This window comes from Diadema antillarum, unplaced genomic scaffold (assembly GCF_040938485.1).
Source record: "Diadema antillarum isolate AM-2024a unplaced genomic scaffold, OU_Dant_1.0 seq00001050_RagTag, whole genome shotgun sequence".
Lineage (NCBI taxonomy): Eukaryota > Metazoa > Echinodermata > Echinoidea > Diadematoida > Diadematidae > Diadema > Diadema antillarum.
In genome coordinates, this window is record NW_027271880.1 from 76,625 (window position 1) to 97,977 (window position 21,353).

General features: G+C 38.0%; 2 protein-coding genes across 2 annotated transcripts in view; one reads left to right on the top strand and one right to left on the bottom strand.

Moving 5' to 3' along the window:
* LOC139743108 (uncharacterized) overlaps positions 1 to 2,504 on the bottom strand; it is a 77,301-nt gene extending 74,797 nt beyond the window's left edge. Inside the window, exon 1 of the mRNA XM_071653613.1 lies at positions 2,414 to 2,504. Within this exon, the coding sequence (XP_071509714.1) occupies positions 2,414 to 2,449 (36 nt within the window). The 5' untranslated portion in view covers positions 2,450 to 2,504. The remainder of the gene's footprint in view (positions 1 to 2,413) is intronic.
* A 12,304-nt stretch (positions 2,505 to 14,808) lies between these two features.
* LOC139743110 (ectopic P granules protein 5 homolog) overlaps positions 14,809 to 21,353 on the top strand; it is a 59,566-nt gene continuing 53,021 nt past the window's right edge. The window contains exons 1-2 of the mRNA XM_071653615.1: positions 14,809 to 15,186; positions 20,307 to 21,189. Of these exons, the coding sequence (XP_071509716.1) occupies positions 14,809 to 15,186; positions 20,307 to 21,189 (1,261 nt within the window). The remainder of the gene's footprint in view (positions 15,187 to 20,306; positions 21,190 to 21,353) is intronic.

A 21,353-nucleotide genomic window follows, 5' to 3' on the forward strand; every position in this document is an offset into this window, starting at 1 on the left:
TTCTTTGTCGTCCACTCGGTACGAATGTGTACAGTGAATCGTGGGTATGAATTGTGATTCTGGTGCACTGACAAGATGTAAAAGACGTCGATTATTCCATAATGAAAATCATTATCGAATTATAATGCGATTTTACACTGTCCTAAAAGATAACTTTTTGTAAAATTAGAGGGGTTAACTAGTTGAAGTCTATTTTCCAAAAATCAGAGTGAATGATTTTCATAATTTTGCAAAATTCGTAATTTTCAGGACTATGTAAATAAATGGTGTTATTTTTGGCAGAAATTTCATCCTTTGAGTACAGAATTCAGAGCCACAAAAAAAAAGAGCATCCAGTGATACGATACACTCTCTCTCTCCTACGTAGAATTTGAGATATCTACAATCTATACATGGATACGATAGTACATTTGTACATTCTTGCCCCATCAAGCCCAAAGGGAAAGTCACTTTTAGTCATTACACTTAAATTACATCGCTGGAATTGCCATACTCACTACTCAACTTCTAAGGCTGTAAGTGTTTTGAACTTCCTCCAGCACAATTTTCATCAATGTTCATCTACATACTGTCAAGAAAAAGTTTAATACCGGTACTTCAACTTAGTTAGACCACACTTGGAATACGCTATTGCAGTATGGGATCTTTACACTGACAAAAAATATTTGTCCATCGTCTTCGAAAGAATCCAGAGACAAGCTGCACGTTTTGTCACCAACACTTACATCAGAGAATCTAGGGTCACTCAACTTCTGAACTCTCTTGGATGGAAGTCACTACATAATTCTACAAGCAAGACGAGAAGCACACCTTCTGACTTGCTTTCACAAGATGTTAAATAATAGATTTGATACTTATATTGATCATTTATCACACACTAAACCCAAACTCATTAGACTATGTAACTGCGACCAGCAGCCCCATACGCATAGCGTAATGAGGCTGCGGACTGTAGCATTCAGGATTGTGACTAGGTAGTATCGCGCCAAAATATCAACTTTAAATCGAAAAATTTATTCAATTTGAAGACTTACCAGTGAAGTTGAAGTATTGACAACAGGGTTCATGCAACGTTTGGTTCTGTCAATAGTCCCTTTCTGTTCGAATCGATGACTTAATGTGACTCGGTCAAGAGAAACCTAGGAGAGCCATACTGAATTGACGGCCAGTGCATGCGCACAAATTTCTAATTCAGTGACCGGATAAGATGTCTGCGTGCGCATGCGCTGGCCATCAATTCAGTGTAGCTTTCCCAGGTTTCTCTCGACCGAGTCACATTAAGTCATCAACTGGAACAGAAAGGGACTATTGACAGAACCAAACGTTGCACGAACCCTGTTGTCAATACTTCAACTTCACTGGCAAGTCTTCAAATTGTATAAAATTTCCGATTTAAAGTTGATATTTTGGCACGATACTACCTAGTCACAATCCTGAATGCTACAGTCCGCAGCCCCATTACGCTATGCGTCGTATGAGGCTGGTCGCAGACGCAGTAATAGACTATGCGGACATTCTCACCAGATTGAAGTACCATCCTCCAGACTGGAAGTCCAAAGGAATTCATTCTTTCCTCACACAATTAAAGCATGGAATGAACTTCCCCCTTCTGTAATCACACAACCAAACTGATCCAGCTAACAGTGTTAAAGAGATGTTACTCAATAATGAAGTAGACAAAAAACGTCCACCCTTCAGCACCTCCAGTTAAAGGGATCGTACAGTTTTGGTTGAGACCTAATTTCAGGTTTCTCACATTTTTGGTGAGATAATGAGAAACCTCTTATGAAATATGAAAGAGCATGTAATTCTATGAGGAATTCAACGTTTATTTGATGAAAATTGGTTTTGAAATGGCTGAGATATCCAAAAAAGAGTGATTCTTATAAAGTGTGGGACCCACACTTTATTACGATCGCTTTGTTTTACTTTGTTTTTGGATGTTTCAGTCATTCCAAACCCGATTTTCATCAAATAAACTTTGAATTCCTTTTGAAATGGTATGCTCTGTACTTTATCATAAGTGTTTTCTTGGTATCTCGCAAAAAGTTAAAAGCCCAATTTTCATCTCCACCAATTCTGTACTGTCCCTTTAAAACTCCAGTGGGAGTATAAATTCAGGAGGATCCCAACCAAGTACCAAGTTTAATACAGAAAGTGGAAACAACGTAACCAATGCTCTCGGTCTGCAGCAATCGACGCCAACATCATGCATCATCAACACCCCTTAGAAAATAGTTGGTGGGACTGTTCGACTGTCGTGTAAATTAATATTTAATAAATTCCAGGTGAGGAATCTCTTATAATTTGCCTCAAACTCAAATACGAGGCGATGATACTCCGACGAGACTACTTGTCATCGTCTTTTTTGCAGCTAAAATTATGCTCCGAATTATGCCATACATAAACTTACCAGTTTTTCTTTTGTTTGCAGCAGGAACTCATTCATCTTGGCTGAGGAGATTCAGTGGAGTTGGCTAGTAAACGAAAGCTGAGCTGGTGTACGTATGGAGTCAACGCCGTGAAGTGTAGAATCTATGCGGTGCATGCATGCAATGCAGTGTTTGACACCGCTAGACTGCTGGGCGCACAAACTGCACTGGTGACTGAACTGTAGTACAGCTGTATTAGTGTTTGACACCAACGTCCTGTTGTGATTGCACTGGCCAACGCTGAGGGCAGCAAATGTTATCTACACTAAACACACGACCATGCTGTAACATTACTATTATTGATGTTATTGATGTTTTCATAATTCACATAATGAGCTCTTCTTCCAGGCCAAATTTCATGCAGAAACACTCATCCTACTAAGAGATATGTTAGATAAGACATCATGATAACCCATTGACGTCAGTGTAAATGACAGACACATTTTGCTCTTTTACGAGAAATGTCACTTTTGTCACTTGCTTCCTTTTGCCAAAGTAGGGCAGTGTTGCCGCTGATGTTTATCCTCTGGTAGAGATTAGCGGTTGTTGCTCGCTTGCATGATTAATAATTCAACATTGACCTCCACTAAGTTGGCATATAATGTAGTTGATCAGATGGTATCGATCAAAAAATGAATAAAACTATTCAACCAGGTGTTCAAGGCTTATTTTTCATTGATACTATCTGATCGATTATACATTATACTCTGAGTTACCTTTGAATTACCTGGTAATTCAGGTTATTCAAAGTTGGCAGTTGCTCATAGTAGGCCCTATCAATAAAATTAGCCTTGGGCACTCATTTGAAAACTTTTATTTACAATTTCAGAAATAGGCCTACTCTTTGAGTATGAATAAAACCCCCAAATCAGACATCGAAATGAATTTTCTTCGGAGAATTTCATATGTATTTTGTTGCTTTTTAAAATTCGTTATGTATTCCTTCTTTTTTTTTTTGTTCTTCATCGTTTCTATTTATGTTATTCTAGAGTAGGTGATGATAGCCAAAAGGGATGTAATATTAGAAATTCCAGGAAAAACAATGTCATTCATCTGACACTTCTTGTAAACCTATACATTGTACATTTTGTACACACAAAAGACATTGGAAACTGCCATTTTCGGTGACATTGGTCATAAAAATGTGTTAAATCTCGGCAAGCATAACTCCGATTTTCGTGAATAGGGTCTCAAAATGTGCGCAAGATGTGGAAAAAATGTCAAGAAATTTCAGCGAAAAAAAAAATGTGACTGAAACAATTATGGCAAAAAAAATGTCGGGGGGGGGGAGTCTGAGAAGAAAGAGTAAAAATGTTACAAGCTCAGCAGCAAAAATTCGATCAAAATCGAATCTTAAAAGCAAGGAAGTTATGAAATTTTCAGGATCCGCTATATAGTTTTCACAAAACAGTTTTCGAACAGTCTATATGTATATGAGCTTATTATGATGTTGTCACCTCACAATTTTCCGTTGATCGTGTACAAAAAGGAGATGTTGAAAATATTCCTGCCATAAAAATGTAAAGTGTTATTATACCTGGCTGAATAACTTCAAATTATGATCAGTCAGATATATCGTCGGCGTTTTCACGAACCGACGCTATTTCGTTTTTGAGCGAAAATGCAGTTCTGAGAAAATCGCGTTTAAAGATCTCACAAGTTTTAGACAACGTTATCAATGACTTTTCCTGTCTTGTGTGTGAAAATTTTGACAGGGTGATGAGAGTGGAAGTTGTTCTTCATATCCATAGTGTAATTTTAGTGTGAATTCAAAAAATCTACGAGATTTCTGTCTTCAAACTCACTGCGTCGGTTCGTAAATCCATCGTTTCTTGCGCGCACCATAGGCTATGTACTTAAGCGCGGGTCTCACGAACCGACGTAAGTTGTATTACGCCGGTTCGTGAGACCCGCCCTGTAGGGCCTGTACAATAGGTAACGTGCAATACGCGTGTATTTACGAACCGTCGCTATTTCATTTTCGTATGTGTTTACATACAAATATTGGGGCTATACCTGCCTATCAACAATAACCTTATTAATTGAAATTAATTGTCATGTAATGATTGTTGTGATGATTACAATACATTTAGTGATAATTAAGATGATAATACAAGCCAGTTTCTCTTAATTGTTCTAAAAAGAGTGTTATTGTTTTCATCTTCATTTCGTACACGCATGTATTGTTATTATAGCTGTGGTTGATCGTTCCAAAGATTTCTTTGCCCCCCCTTTTTGTGGATATATTATTTAACACTTTTGCACGTGGACATCTATCATTTGGTAATACATGTACTCGGTATACTGTGTTCCATATTTTTTTACTTTTTACTGTTTTTTAAAACTTTTTTAACTTACTTTTTTATTTTTTCACATTATTTTTAATTCAAATTCAGTTCACTTCTTTCATAATAATTATGAATGTTTGTTCTAAGATGAAGGATACCGCTAAATCTTGGGAAAAAGACGTGCCAGTCAGTAATAATTACTTGTATTTACTCATCTTTCATACTCATGCATGCACTCTGTTATTTCTTTCTCTGAAATAATCTATTAATTTCTTTATTTCTTATTATTCCACATATTTGTGACATTTACTTTGTCACAATTTTTATCAGTGTCATTATTGTCATTTGGCTCGCATGCGAATTCACTCATAATTCCTCATTTTCTATCTTTCTCTTTCCTGCTCAACAGATTCTATGATAGCTGCACCTGATCATATAAAAACATAAAACTCATCCTGCATGCACTCTTCGAAACTGATAAACTCCTAAAAATACATAAATATCAACACTATCAGAATTTCAAGCTTCATTTTAAATATTTAATAATGGTCACGTTTAATTATGCCTTTTGCAGCAATATATTGAAGAGGTACATTATGTAATCGAAGAAACATAGGTCCTCAATAAAATATCAAATTTGAATTATTCAGAGATGAGTAATGACAATGGGAAGGATAACAATTGTGGAAGAGCTCCATAAATCAATACATATCTAATGGCAAATGGAGATGGAATCAAGATTCAAGAATATGTGTAATTCAAGTTCATTATTATGTCAGTTCTTGTGTGTTCACAAAAAGAGGAACACAGTTCGAACATGCACACCAAATCTTACATCGTACATTTACATCTATAGAGTGCGGACGGAACATATACAAGAGAAAGAATAACATTCTCAAATCAATATATCAAGCATAACTATGTATATGAACACAAAAAGATGTTGCTGCGTATGCATGAAGCTTGAGAGTGCTGCAACACCCATATGCTCAGATAAAAACTTGATGTATATCATACAAAAGAGAAGAGGTACTGCATGTACATGTAGTTACACTATTCACAGGACAGTAGAGAAAAAGCACGAGAGAGAGAAGGAAATGGGTGTCTAAAATAGGTCGATGTAAGGAGTGCCAAGCCAATTAAGTCTCTAATAGAAGTCATACATATATAAGGAAACAAATTAATCACAACATAAATGATCGTGCTCATGTTAACCAATAATTAGCACCTAACAATGTGTGTAGAAAGCCCATGATATCAGCCTTTCGCCCCGTAGGCTTGTTACATATGAGAAAAGAGAAATTTTGGCCGACCCCCCCCCCCCCCTCCCTGTGAATCCTTGATCCACCAGTACTACATGTATAAACACATTCTGAGAATGTGTTTTTGTACATGTACTAGCAAATTCACCAGAGGGGTGGGGAAATTCGGCCAAAATTGTGTGTGGCTAAAATAATTAAAAAGAAAGGTCATCAGCAAAACTACGGGGTGGATGCAGACGAATTTTCATGTGATGACTAAAAAAAATGCAGCTAAAGGAAAAAAAAAAGACGGCGGAGAGGGGCCAAGGCTAATTTGACTCCCTCCCCCCCCCCCCCCCACCAAAAAACAAACAAACAATCACCACTGTTTTACAGCACCTTTAAAGGACTCTTAATTTTTTGTTTGTTAAAAACAAACGTCTCGAAGTAAAGAATTCCATATTGTAGGCAAAATGTAGACCGATACAGTGTATAAAGTGTACATCCCAAGCTATTAAAGAAAAAAAAACAGATTATGAATATCATTTAAAGTAAGAATTTCAGTGTGTTTAATCATCTTTAGTTGAGTTGCAAATGACATGTACATATTCAATAAGAGCAGTAAACTTCGAAGCGCCCCCAAGCCCTTCTATACTTTATTATTCATGTGTAAAGGTAGCGCCAGGGCACTTCGGTGGTCTAGTGGTTATGACGCTGGTCTAGTAATCCAGAGGTCGTGGGTTCGAATCCTGCTTGGGCTGCCTGTGATTTTTTTTTTTCACAGCAGCCTACAAACTGCACACTGCAGTTGCCTGCGTTACTACGGATGGAGACAAATGAATAATCTATTATTTTAATATACAATGTTTGACATCGTTATTGCAATCACTTTCTTTAATTGTAAATTTAGAGACATAATGAATTATTATTAAAAGAAATCATATTTCTGTATTTTGTTGTGAGTTTGCATGGGAACATACACGTATCATAATTTACAATTTTAGTTAAATAAAGAACATCTTATAACAGAACTGTCTAGTGATGGTCGAATAGTTATGTCAATTTGTTATAAGTCCCATCAGTTACATGGAGTGCATGTTCCCATGTTTATAAGAATCATACGTGACACATTCAAAGTGGGTTGAAGACAACAAAATAATAAATAAAAGAATAAAGGAGAATAGAACTTAATCTGATTACAGCATCATCTAAATATTGCCAATGTGCAAAATCTATCAAGATTTATCACAAGGTTATGATTACCACACAAAACCTTCAAGATTTATTATCATGAAATACATACCAATGAACACTTAAAAAAATCTAACATTCCATATCCACATGAAGCTTTCCTTGATATAAATGTCTCTCTGTAGTGTTATTAAAGTGTAGCAAAATTGTAATTACGACATCACAGAATGGAATGCATTGTTTTCACCTTCAATCTTAGGATCTCCTTTCATGTTTCCACTTTACAATCACATTTCACTATAGATATACCGTCCTTATGTTGTCGCCCTTCATCCCAATTTCTCCCTTCTATCCTATCTGTAGATTGTCTTCTTTCCTAAGCCATTGTATTCACATTCCTTGATGATCAGCACGATGCTGTACTTTTTTCTTCTTCTCTGAAACAGTCCAGCTCTTCGCTACTGCATGGCATCAGTCATCTGAAAGAAAAGACAGAAATTAAGAACTTTCCATTAAAATCAAACATCATGATACAAGATACAACTGTCATTTTGAGAAAAAGAAATCAGCCAACTAAACTGTAGTTGAAATTATTTTGCTCTATTTATATTAAACATAAAACAAAACGGTACACAGGATCAAAGAATGTCAAAAAAATACTGCTGTTCGTCTTTGATGCATATTCAAATTGTCTCGCCTTTTACATATTTTAATGATGCAAGATCTTATGACTAGCACTTAGTAAGTCTCATGTAGAATTTAAATTATTATTCACATGAATAAATCTACATGTCCTTGTAAACAAGGCATTGCTTTGAAAAAGCTGAATATTACTACCTGCATTTGGGAAACAGTCTACGACAATCAAACTTGTTTATTATCAGAGACTTTAACATCATAATTAGACCTAGACTCTACATTACCATTGTATTCACATCCGTTGGTGATGTACACGACCCTGTACTTTTCCTTTTCTTTTCTGAGACAGTCCAGTTCTTCGCTACTACATGGCACCAGTCATCTGAAAGAAAAGAAAGAAATTAAGAACTTTTGATTAAAATCAAACATCATGGTACAAGATACAACTTTAATTTTGAGAAGAAAAAAAAAATCAGCCAACAAAACTGAAGTTGAAATTATTTTGCTCTATTTATATTAAACATAAAACAAAATGGTAGGCCTATGCAGGATCAAAGAATGTCAAAAAATGCTGCTGTTCGTATTTGATGCATATTCAAATTGTCTCGTCATTTACACATTTTACTGATGCAAGATATTATGTTTAGCACTTAGTAAGTCTCATGTAGAAATTGAATTATCATTCACATGAATATAAATCTACATGTATTTGTAAACACGGCATTGCATTGAAATAGCTGAATATAACTACATGTACCTGCATTTGGGAAACAGTCTATGACAATCAAACCTGTTTCTTATCAGAGACTGTAACATCTTAATTACACCTAGACTCTACATTATCATTCAGCTTTTAAAGGTATTAACCATTCACCTATAAAACACTGGCATTGTCATGTGCATCATATTTCTTTGATACTGCACATATTTTCATGAAGTCTGTGCAAGAATGCAAATGAAACACGTCTGCTGTTTGGTATTTATGAAAAAAAAAATATCACTAACCCGGAAGTCCTTGGCCTTAGGAATAACACGTGGCGAGTTAGTAGGAATTGACGTTAAAATAGAATAAGAATAGATCTACTAAATAGGCCTTTGCCTCATGAATGTCTGGTCTAATTATAGACTAAGTGAAGTCTAGACCTTTCACTTTTAAGTTACCAGTGGCACACAGAATTTATATTATAGATCTAGACTACATCTAGATCTAGACATCTAATACTATTACATCTTGGCAACTTTTGTCTTTGTGACACGAAATTAACACGTCACGGATGATATTGCGGCGATATCCAACAGGATGACAGTACCACTATTACTGAATCAGTAAGTTGACATAGATAACTAACATCAACTTGTTAACGTACGTTAGAGATGGTACCATTATACAATAACCGGTGACACTGACACTGACAGATCTAACGACTACGTTTAGACTAACGTTAAAGAGTTAGACTCGCCATCTCAGTAAGTCGGCCAAAGACAAAGTCAATACAGGGCTAAGTCAGTGTTACTGTTATGTTAGGCCTAACAAACGTTAACGGTTGCTCGGTTAGGTTAGGTTTACCAGGACTCAAGAGTCCTGGTTAAATCAGTCGAGGGACATTTCTTAGAAGTCCTTCGATTCCAAGAATAAAAAGGGTGAAAGAACAAAGGGAAAAAAGGAAAGAAGAAAGGACAAAAGATTATGTATGGCTGCTGTGGAAATCGACAGCGCTACTGTATCACTATCAATCACGCGTAAATATGTAAACGCCATTTGGTTGGGCCGCATTCACAAGTTTTAGGGAAAAAAAGCCCCACCGCTGTGCTTCAAAGGTACTCCACTCGAACTAACGTATAATGTCACATATCTACACACAGTACGGTACTAGGGCTGAATTCACAAGTATACTAACACTGCACTGTACAGGAAAGCCACCTAACCTGTAAACTACTCGTAGTGTTTAGGTAGTATCACTAGACCACATACTGTCATAGATGACATCTACACCAACGCTGCACACTGGCACTGGTCCGACGGTCCCTGACCAGGAAAAATCACTGTTGGACACTGACCAGTAACTTTTTCAGGAATGGACCAGTAAAAATTGGGGGAAAAAAAGGGTGGACTCTACCTACTATTACCACTAGTCTAGATGTAGATCTAGAGCTAGACTATAGACTCTGTGTTAATTTGACTTGGTCTTAGACTTCAGCTGATCTTAGTTTTAGTAACTGGTATTACAAGTAAAGTCTTAACTTAGACTTAATAGTTAAACTTGAAAGTTAAAGTGTAACATGTCTAACTTTATTCTTTACTCTTCCTTTGAGTTTTACTTTTAGACTTTTTACTTTTTGTTTAGTTTAGTAGGCCTACTTAGTCAATCTCATGTCAAGTCATGATTTCATTTTCAACTCAAGTCAAGGCATAGCCATGAGTGTCTTCGAGACTTTGACATCTTGCATGTCTTGCACACAGACGTTACGACTACAGTACTCAGTAGTCTCAGAAGTAACGACATAAGTTGAAAAGAAACTATAAATAATATGATTTGGGATCTAATTTGAAATTGGATGGCGTTTACAGACTAGGCTTCATAAGCATCACGCGATTGAATACATGGGACTACACTCTACCGCAATTAATGGTTATGGTAGTCCAACTGAAACTGTTATTTTGAGCATGATTTTAATAGGATTATAGCTTACCATTCACTTCACTCGTGGACAGTGGGCTGGCTTAGGTCGTCATTCATCTTTCAGAAGGTTTGGTTCTCACTCTGAGATCTGGATTAGGGCCAAAACCTAATTCTAGGCCAGTAAGTTGAACAAAGCTCAAAATAATGCAACTGCGACGGTTCGTAAAACCCGCATTGCTCTTCACCCTAGCAATTCGGGTTTCACGAACCGGCGTATCTTTCCTGCGTCGGTTCGTGAAACCCCTTTTTCTCAATTTCTCGATATTTCGAGTACCGTCGTTTTTTTCTTTCTTTGATAAAATTAAGACTAATTAATTTTGTGATCTAAAATTTGGGGATTTGGTAGAGTTTTAAAAGCACTTTCATTTGGTACGAATATCTCGATTTTGAAAATTTTGACCAAAATCGAAATAGCGTCGGTTCGTGAAAACACCGACGATATATATTAGGATTTGAGACTGTGGCCTAATCGCGTCTTAACACAAATATGATAAATGAATAAATAAATGAATAGATAGATAAACAAACAAATAAATAAATAAATAAATAAATACAAATAGAAATAAAAATGTCAAGATATTGTGTACAAATTATAAACGGTAAGTTGTGAGGTGTTGACATTATCAACTCACTATATTTGCATATTAATTTATTACACCGACTGTTTAAGATCTGCAGTGAAGAAATGCGATGCTTCACGATATTATTTTTTAACTGATTCTAATCAAACTTTCACCATTGTGCTCGTGAAATTTTCCTCTTTCTTTTCAAACTAACTTTGGACTGGTCTGGTGTTCCTTTTAAGGCATTTGACGCTGTTGGGCTTCCCATTCTTTTGAATGAACTTTCTGCATGGCATACCGGTGTATAAGTGGACACTTTGTTACGGTTTGCACATAAATACCTCACTGATAGTCTGATATCTGTACGTGGCTACTCATAGACGTCAATTAACTCGAATATCCTTTATGTCATCCATCAAGACTTTATCTCGAGGCTAATCTTGTTTAATACAATATTGACGACCAAGTATTCAGTATACTTTCCACGATATGTTTTATATAATTAACATCATAATAAACACGTCAATTATCAAATGCTTTAACGGTACACATTTAGATTAATTTTGCATTATATATATATATATATATATATATATATATATATAATTTGTATTTGTCTATTTCTAGTGACGGCGTCTGAATACAAGCTCCTCATTTCAGTGGATCACTCTTTTCCATCGTTTTATTTATTCATTTTTTTTTTGCCATTGCAGAGTGTGCATTTTTTCTCGATATGTAATTGTCCATAATATATATTTGTATTGCTTTATGACTTGTACTTTTTTCAAATTGTCCAATAATATGAATTGACAAATGTATACTCTGTGCAATGTATTTCTTTTTGTTTTGATTTATGGAAATAAAGTGCAGTTGAATTGAATCGAATTGAATTGAAAATAAAGATGTGAATCATTGTTTTGCGCGCTATCTGGAGACGCCGATGGCACGGTAATCTAAATCGTGAGCAACAATTAATTAAAGGATTTAATTTAAGGATTTTTACGTGGTTGTGTAAACTCTAATTTGAGATTCAATTGTGATAAAACTGTCTCAGCATATACCATAGGCGCCGGAAGTGGGGGGGGGGCAGGGGGGGGGGGGGCAAAACGCATTTTTGCCCCCCAAAAAAGCCCCCCCGAAAAAAATGAAAAATAAATAAATAGATACATTAAAAAAAAAAAAATATATATATATATATATATATATATACATGTATATATAAATAAAATACAAATAGGGAAATTCATTAGCTAAGACTAGTAGCCTAATTCTAACTCTCATAAATGTTTAGACATTCATTTTTCGTTGCGCGTGAGCAGATGATCTCAACCGCATTCAACGGTAACCGTTGCAGTTTTTAGAGGCCTTTGGCTATGGAAAATCGTGTAAATATCAAAATGTTAGCTTTAAGCACTGGCGGATTTAGAGGCGGGCACAACAAGTTACTGGCCCATGCCAACCCTCCTTTTGAAGCAACTTTTTTTAAAATTCTTCTTTGTTTTGTAATTTTATACGTGTGCACCCCCCCCCCCCCCCCTTTGAGAAAAAAAAAATCTTCCATACGTCCCTCTTCCAACGCTAGTTGTTACTAACGTGACACCTGACGTAGGTATAGCGCTCCCGGAAAATAGTTTTAACCCCCGCCCGCACCGCCCCCCCCCCCCCCTTCTTAATTTCCAAAGCGAAAAAATATAGCTACAAACGGCAGTTTTGGGACTGTAAAATGTCAAAATTTTCAAGCTCGTTCGCTCCGCTCGCTCGCATTCAATCGCTATGCCATTCTCCTGATGTTGCTGCCAGTAATTGCCAGCATACCAGTTGCGCCCGGTGCGTCCCCCCCCCTTAATTTCCAAAGCGAAAAAAAGTATAGCTACAAACGGCAGTTTTTATACTGTAAAATGTCCAAATTTTCAATCTCTCTCGCATTTAATCGTTATGCCATTGTAAAAGAGAATGTTACTGCCAGTAATTGCCAGCAGTTGCGCCTGGGCCGCACCCCCTCCCCCCCCCTTAATTTCCAAAGCGAAAAAAAATATAGCTACAAACGGCAGTTTGGGGACTGTAAAATGTCGCTCGCATTTAATCGTTATGCCATTCTCATAACGTTGCTGCCAGTAATTGCCAGCAGTTGAGCCCGGTGCGCCCATACCCCTTAATTTCCAAAGCGAAAAACATAGCTACAAACGGCAGTTTTGGGACTGTAAAATGTCAAAATTTTCAAGCTCGCTCGCTTCGCTCGCTCGCATTGAATGCATTGTTATGCCATTCTCCTAATGTTGCTGCCAGTAATTGCCAGCAGTTGCGCCCGGTGCGCCCCCCTTAATTTCCAAAGCGAAAGATAGCTACAAATTAACGGCAGTTTTGGGACTGTAAAATGTCAAAATTTTCAAGCTCGCTCGCTCCGCTCGCTCGCATTTTATTGTTATGCAATTCTCCTGATGTTGCTGACAGTGCTTGTCGTTTCACACCGTCATTCCATAATCCATGTAAGGAAAACTTACAATGTTGCTCAATGACTGCGTTGTTGAATGTATCACATTCCGTAATGTATTGTAGTCCCATTAAGTTTGCAGACTGACAGCGCACGCACACACGCACAAGCATACACACCCTCAAAATTGCTCTTCCACAAGGTGCCCCCCCCCCCCAATGTCTCGACCCATGGTACGCCATTGTACACATTATATATATGTATGTGTGTGTGTGTGTGTGTATGTGTATATTGTGTAACATATGTATGGTCTATCGTGAGCCCCCTCCAATATTTGCCCCCCCCCCCCCCAATCCAAAACTGCTTCCGGCGCGCCTGGCATATACAGTATACTTTGTTCTCAAATGATGTTGACAAAATGTAAGGAATTAACTTTGAAAGTGTGGGGAATGTATGTGTCATACACAATCTATGAAAAATCATCAAATGTTACTGGATCAGTACTTGGAGTCTACATATAGATGATATGTGTGTTCGAATGAGTTAATATTTGGAAGTAGTTTATAATGCAACGCTACTTCTTAAATGGTGATTGAGGGGATAATAACGATATTGTGGAACATCTATAAAGCTAAATATAACGCCTTTAATATGTGGAAACATACTTATCAGGAGTAAGCTATAGTGCTAAATTCATATAGTTTTAATTTTATTGTATTCTCAGTTGTAATTTTACACTTGATTGTTATGTTATTTGTATGAATCATGAAAATCAAATAAAACGTAAATACAAAAAAGAAAAAGAAAAAAAGAAAGGAGTGAGGTAGTGCAGTGACCTATATACCAGATTAGGCTGGGAACTGTTTGCAAGTGATGGTATTATGATTTTGAATGTCACGGGGGGGGGGGGGGCATCCCACAAGACCGACACCCATGAGTCATACAGCCCGCGAGTCCTACAGCCCATGAGTTCGACACTAGGCAAATAAAGCCCATGAGACTGACACTAGGTAAAAAAAACCTACGAGTTCGACAGATACAACAATGTATTAATGTGTCGGTCTCTTGGGCCTTGTTTGCTTATTGTCAAACTCATGAGCTGTATATGACTCGTGGGCTGTATAACTCGTAGGCTGTATGACTCGTGGGTGTCGGTCTCATGACGTGCACCCGTCACGGTTAGCAAAATACTTCATGAATATTCATAATCACCTCCGCACTGGAAAGAATCCTTTTATTTTTCTCAATATGCCCATCTATATACTCGGGTGTAATGAGAGCTTGAATATGGCTCTATCTTCATATCGGAAATTAAAGTCTATAGACCTGGATTCATTGAAAGATGACCTACGTTCATCCAGACTTTGCACTGACACTCCGAAGGATCTACATGAACTTGTTGACTGCGAACGCAACCTTGTCACAAGCCCTGGATGATCACGTTCCCCTCTTGACAAAGAAGATCTCATCGCACAATCTTGTTCCTTCATACAACAATGATGTGAAGACAGCTAAAAGGCTCAAGAGACGAGCTGAGCGTGAATGGAGGCGCACACGTTCTGACACTGATCTTGCTGAATATAAGGAGAAGAGAACATGCGCAAATAATGTGATGAGCGCTGCACGGCACGACTTCTACACATCATTCATTGACAAGCACAAGTCCAACCCACGTGAACTGTTCCAGTGCACAAATAAGCTACTTGGACGCAAACAAGATGTTAGCCAAGGACGGACTATTTTATAGTGTAATTATTTATTTTTGATTACTTATTTTTTATTTACCTATTTTTTTTTTCTATCAAGCTGCTCCCCGATATGATAACCACCCTTTTCCCCATAGTGTGTCATCTTTCGCCCATAAATCAATTTCATTTTTTCCTTATTTTTGTTAATTCTAAGGGTAATGTATTGCATGAATACTGGGTTTTGTTCGATTGTTTTGTAAGTCGTAGCATCTTCTTTTAATCTACTGCTTTTATTGTTATGAATACATATAATTCGTAACATCAATCACGAACCCCGTGTAGGACAAAGCTGAATTGGCGATCTTTTCGAATTCATTGCTCGAATAACTGCTTCCTTTCTCATTGGATAAAAATTTTTTTTTTATGTCGTTGAATGTATTTTTTTTTTAAATCAGCGTATGTTTTGTTAAGATTTTTACCCTCGAATAATGCAAAAACTAATAGATACAAAGACCATAAAGAAATGTATGTCCCACGACACTGGATGTAGATTTAAAAAAAAAAAAATAACGAAACATGAAAGGTAACGGAAGAGGCCACACCGAGGCGATCTACATTATACGATGCACTTTTACGGTAATTTTGACAATTAAAGCGTAATGCAAATGATAAGTTTAGACATTTTAAATCGCATAATTATATGGTAACAGTGGTGAATCATAATATCCCATGCAAATGACTGAATAATGTTAAAATGCAGTTGTAAAAAGGTAGCAGTGTCAAACATTTTGATGTTTAAATTGACGACTTATTATTACCCAAACCCTCTGAGGGGCAGCTGGGGTATACAGATGTCATTGGCATGGATTTTCTATCGCTGAAGGGAAGGTAACTCTATGGTAATTGGTTCAATTCTGCCGGGGAACTAGGGCGGATCCAGGAATTCCGTAAAGAGGGGGCGCGTTTACCAAATTAAAGGGGGGCGCACGCACCCCTCCCCCATTTCTTTCTTTTTATTTCTTTTGTTTCAACAAAAAATAAAGGGGGCGTGCGCCGGTTGCGGTCCTCCCTGGATCCGCCCCTGCTAGGGTTCTTTGGATTAGGAGGCAGACACGCTATACTGACTGAGACAAGTCACCGAAGCGCATGCGTTGAGAAACAAAGCACCAAACAGGTTATAGTCATCGCTTTCTTCATATAATATCATATATATAAATATATATATATATATATAATCATATATACATATATATATATTATTGTTATCATTATTATTATAATTACAATTATTATTACTATCATTATTAGCATTATTATATCATGAATATACATTAAGAACGATTGGAAACTTTGTAACGCTGAAATAAAAAAAAACATTTATCGCAAATAAAGACTGATGGCAAACTTCTTGATATCAGAAAAAAAAACGAAGCAAAAAAAAAAACAAACAAACAAACAAACAAACGTCTATGTCACCCGGCTTCGGGTGAGAATATTTACTTTGATGGTGAATGACAGAAAAAGAATTACAAGGACGGCCACTTTGCTCAGTCGGTAGCGCGTCTCCCTCCAGAGCCAAAGGACCCGAGTTCGATGCCCGAGTCTAACTGAGCAATATCGTGTGTAATCATACCATCCCCTCTAGTAAGCGGCAAAACACTCTGTCCCTCAGAGGGGACATTTATGGAAATCCCATGTGTGAGAGAGTCACAACTCATGTAAGCATAAGTTCCCGCTTCATTCTTTCATTTCAAAGAGCAGGGTGCATAACCAGATGAAGTGGTCCCGCCTCACATCAACTTGGATCCCATGGAAGACCAGCTAATTCAGGTGAATATGGGCTATTCAGTCATCTCATCAGATGGAAAATGAAACAATCAAACAAACAAGGAAACTCTGAAAAGTATTGACATAATGGGCAAGACACAAAGAGTATTAAGAAAAGCGACGCGAACAGGACAGAACGGCGTGCTAACGTACACCACTGACAAACATTTAGTGTTACAATAAATCTTTTCAGTCAATCATCACGAGTTACTAAAAAAAAAACCAACAACAACTTGTTTTCTGGAATACCCACATGGGCTGCAGGTATTATTGTTATAATTTCCCGTTACCGAGATACTAGTAAATCAAATCATTACTTTCAAACAGTCCCGCCGTGCGAAAAGACGTTGAACGTCTACTAGAGAATTACAAACCAAGCTCAACGAGTCTTTTTCTCAACGGACGTGGTAACTGATCAACTAAAACTCGAGTATCATCCATAGCAGTGTTAGTCATTACAGAAAAATGAAGATAAGAATGACAACCAATCATCCTTACATCAACGCGGGAAATAAGTAACATTTCGGAGGGTCTTCATCTTGGACGTTAAACAGAAAGTCAAAGATCCGTCTGTCCGGAGGAGTCTTATATTTTTGACGTTATCGCTCTCGTCCGTATAGGAGGGGATCCGTGAAGCCAGACGCACTAGTCTCCACGGAACATATCCCCGACGACCAGATACAGACCGATCTTTCGGTCAACTTGGACATACAGCCGACATATAGTAATAGTATTCAAGGGAGATCATTACTATCGATAGGTACTTAGAATGAATACACAGTGTACTATTTTATAAACTCAGACTCCAAAGTACAAGTTAGCGGGTTTGCCGAAGAACGTCTTTTTCCCGAAGTTGCTAGCCATTTGCCCGAAGTTACTAGCCATTTCCCCAAAGTCACTAGCCATTAAAAAGAAGAAGAAGAAGAAGAAAAAAGGAAGAATGTAATGAGGATCAGTATCCCATCAAAATATCTGTTAGCAAAATGCAGGGGATTCCCCTTAATTTGTTTACAGTATTAATTTGCCAATTTGTAAACATACAGACTAAACACGTATATAATCGATATAAATCACAGATTTTCATCAAATTCCCGTGTCAATATTTCACATTTTGATTCATAAATGTATCTCATTTACAAAGTAATCAATATATTTTAATTATATATTTCAACAAGGAATATAGAAATACTCTCCCACTCATAAGGGTCACGCGCTCTGATAAGTCACGACATCGCAAAAGCGCTCGTCCGCTGTGAGCTAGCTAGCTACACTACGGACACGGGGAAATGCCGAGTGTGTTCCCACGGCCACTCTCTCTAGCTCTCCTGTGATGTGTTGATGTGTAATATGTATTGCATTACAACGAGGTTCGAGGGTAGTGTTTGTGCAGCTCCAGAGCCACCACACACAGTACCGAGTAGTTTACCAGTAGTTTGCCATTTTGCCATCAGACACAATGCGTTGACCAACCGAACCTTGTTTTGTGAATGGAGGTGATCGATGACCGTGTGATAGTGATGCCTGTTGTATATAGGGTTGCAGCCACGACTCAACCAGAGAGATGAGCTGACAGAATTCTCACCTAAGGCCTAAACAACAGCGTATCTGGTGACAAAAAAGTTTCAGCAAGCCAGAACTGGAGCTGCCTCTACTGGATGGAGCTGGAGCGGGAGGGTGCACGGGTGTTATGTTGATTAGTTACTGACTGTGCGAGTGTCATGAAGTTGAACTTTTTGTTGTTGACGAACATTTGTATTGACGATCCAGTGATAGTGTGGCAGTGCCAGTGGTGTCGAGTCAGTAATATTGGAACAGTCATTGGAAGTAGACTTTAGAGGATCTAGATTTAGTAGATCAAGATTCTAGAATACCCACATTTCTAGTACAAAGTGCAGTGCAAGTGTTTCTGTTACTGCACTACCGATTTGATAGCTCAATAAATTTACTATCCTATCGGAGACAAATGCTGCTGTAGTGCACAGCGCACACTCACTTTCAGTTTCATGATGGCTGAAGCGGTTCGACCGAAGAAGAGAACAAAGAAGAAGGTTAGAACAAATATTTCAGTTGTTACCCAACACTTAACAAGTTAAATACTGTAAGAGTGTTCAATCTAACATCATGATATGAAGTTTATTAGAAAGTTGCATGTAACTTTTAGCTTTCACGGTCTAAATACCCAACAACAATTTTGCACCAAGATAAAAGTGTCAAAAATTTAGTTTTCTATGTCTAATTTATGTACCACTTGCTCCATTTGAAACAAAATACTAGAATATTTACACTCTTGTGGCGAGTTCAGGCATTGTCATAGATCTAGTTGGGACCAATCCAAAAATTATCAGAGTTGACTTTGTCAAATCAATTCATTCACATTAAAGATATAACAGCTTGAAGTAGCAATCATATACTTTTTAATACAGCCGGATGAATGGATACAGGCAGTGGATGCTTTGCATGCATCTGCAGTTCGTAATCTTGCTGCATCTGACGCATCGCGTAGCAAAGACAATAGTCTCGCCGCATACTAGTTGTAAGAGTTCTGTGCATCAGACGTTTTGCGTAACAGCAAAGAAAATAACTGCATCCTCTGCCTAGATTATCTAGGCTCGGCTACCCTGCCCATGACCCATGTTAGCTTTAATGTACAGATGCATGCACATTTGGCAAGTAGGGAGAGACAGTGTGCATCTGTGTGTTAGCTAGCCCGACCAGATGTGACTTCTGTACAGCGACAGGACTGTGAATGTTATGTTAGCTAACAAGGGTAGGGTAGATTAGAATGGTATGGCAAGATGAGTGTGGAGGGGACACATAAATTTACTGTATGCGCCAAATATTTTGCAAGGCTTTCATTTTTGTGAATTCGCGAGCCAGGTGCTATTTGCAAATGTCAAAACATGAAAATATCAACTCTCTTCCCAACAGTGGACGCATGTATTCCTCCATTCAAAACTGTACTCTACAATTGCAAATTTAACCACTTGCCAAATTGTAAGGAAGAAATTAGACTTGCCAAATATTTGGCGTATACAGTAGTTCAAATCTTTCCATTAAGAACTCTAAGTTGACCATCATATGTGATAGTAATAATATTAATTTTCAGGATAAAGAGGCACATATGGCAGTCTTGCTCATCAGGTACAGTTCCTTGTGATAAAGTACTAATAAACCCCTGTTACTTTGTGCACGAAGCATTATTACTTGGTACCTCTGTGTGAATTTCCAAAGCTCAATAAAGTGGAATGTGAATTGTAAGTGTGCAAAAACTGATGTTTAATTTTCTCATGTAAAATCTGTGTAATGCTTAAATTCCTTTTCATAGGCTTCCAAGAGTAAGACAATAGCTTCCACTCCGCTTGATGAATCCCCACTGGACTCCAAAATAGGACTGACGGCAGATCAAGAGCAAAGGGATGCAGAACAAGATGTAGGAGCTACAGAGCAGGAATTGAAGGCGGATGCTTCTGTCGTTTCCCAAGCTGAAGGTGAAACTGTCCCTGCTGCTCGGACAAAGGTTGGTGAGCAGGAGGAATCTTCCCAAACTGCCGACAAGGATGTGAACGCAGATGATGTGGCAGACGGTGAACCTCAAACAACTCGTGAAGGGACGCCGCCTGAATTGGAAGGAGATGGTGATGATGGTCAGACATCAGTCAAAGCAAAGGGAGGAGAGAGTGGTGATGTTGAAAAGCCACCGGGAGAATACTGCAGTGGGGATGTAAAAGATAGTGGTGGGTCACTAGATGTTAAGGTCTGTGATAGAGAAGAGGAGGAAGAAGAAGAATTTCAAGAAGCGAGCGAATCTCTTGTTGGTGTAGAGGGGTGTGAAACTGCAGCTGGCGACACCAGGGAAGAACTGGCTGTGCCTGTGGAAGGCTCAATGACTGCAGAAAGTGAAACTAATGTCGGAGAAGTTGTGGAAGACAGAGTACAGGTGGAACAGGGTGTCAGTCACAGCGGGACTCTATGCGCATCAGATGGGGAAGCTGTCTCGGCAGATGCTGCACCGGAGGAACCCGTTGATGCCAACCATGACGGAGCGGTCTCAGCAGCTGAGGAACTGACCGACAAGGATGGTCAGTTTGAGGAGCTGGTGCCTGAAGGTAAGGAGGGACCAAAGTCTCTAGGTGGGCAGAGTCTAGAGGAGTTTGAAGTACTGTCATTGTCCAGGGAAAATTCTGTTGACCAGTCAGGATCTTCAGCAGGTCAGTCGATTCATATTTATGTCATTTTTGAAGGGAAATGAAACCAAAATATATTATACATGTGGATTGAGTGATTGCAGCAATATTAGTAGAACAAATCAGTGAAAAGTTGAGGAAAAATTGGACAGTTTGTTCAAATTTATTAATTTTTGGCGAATGAATGT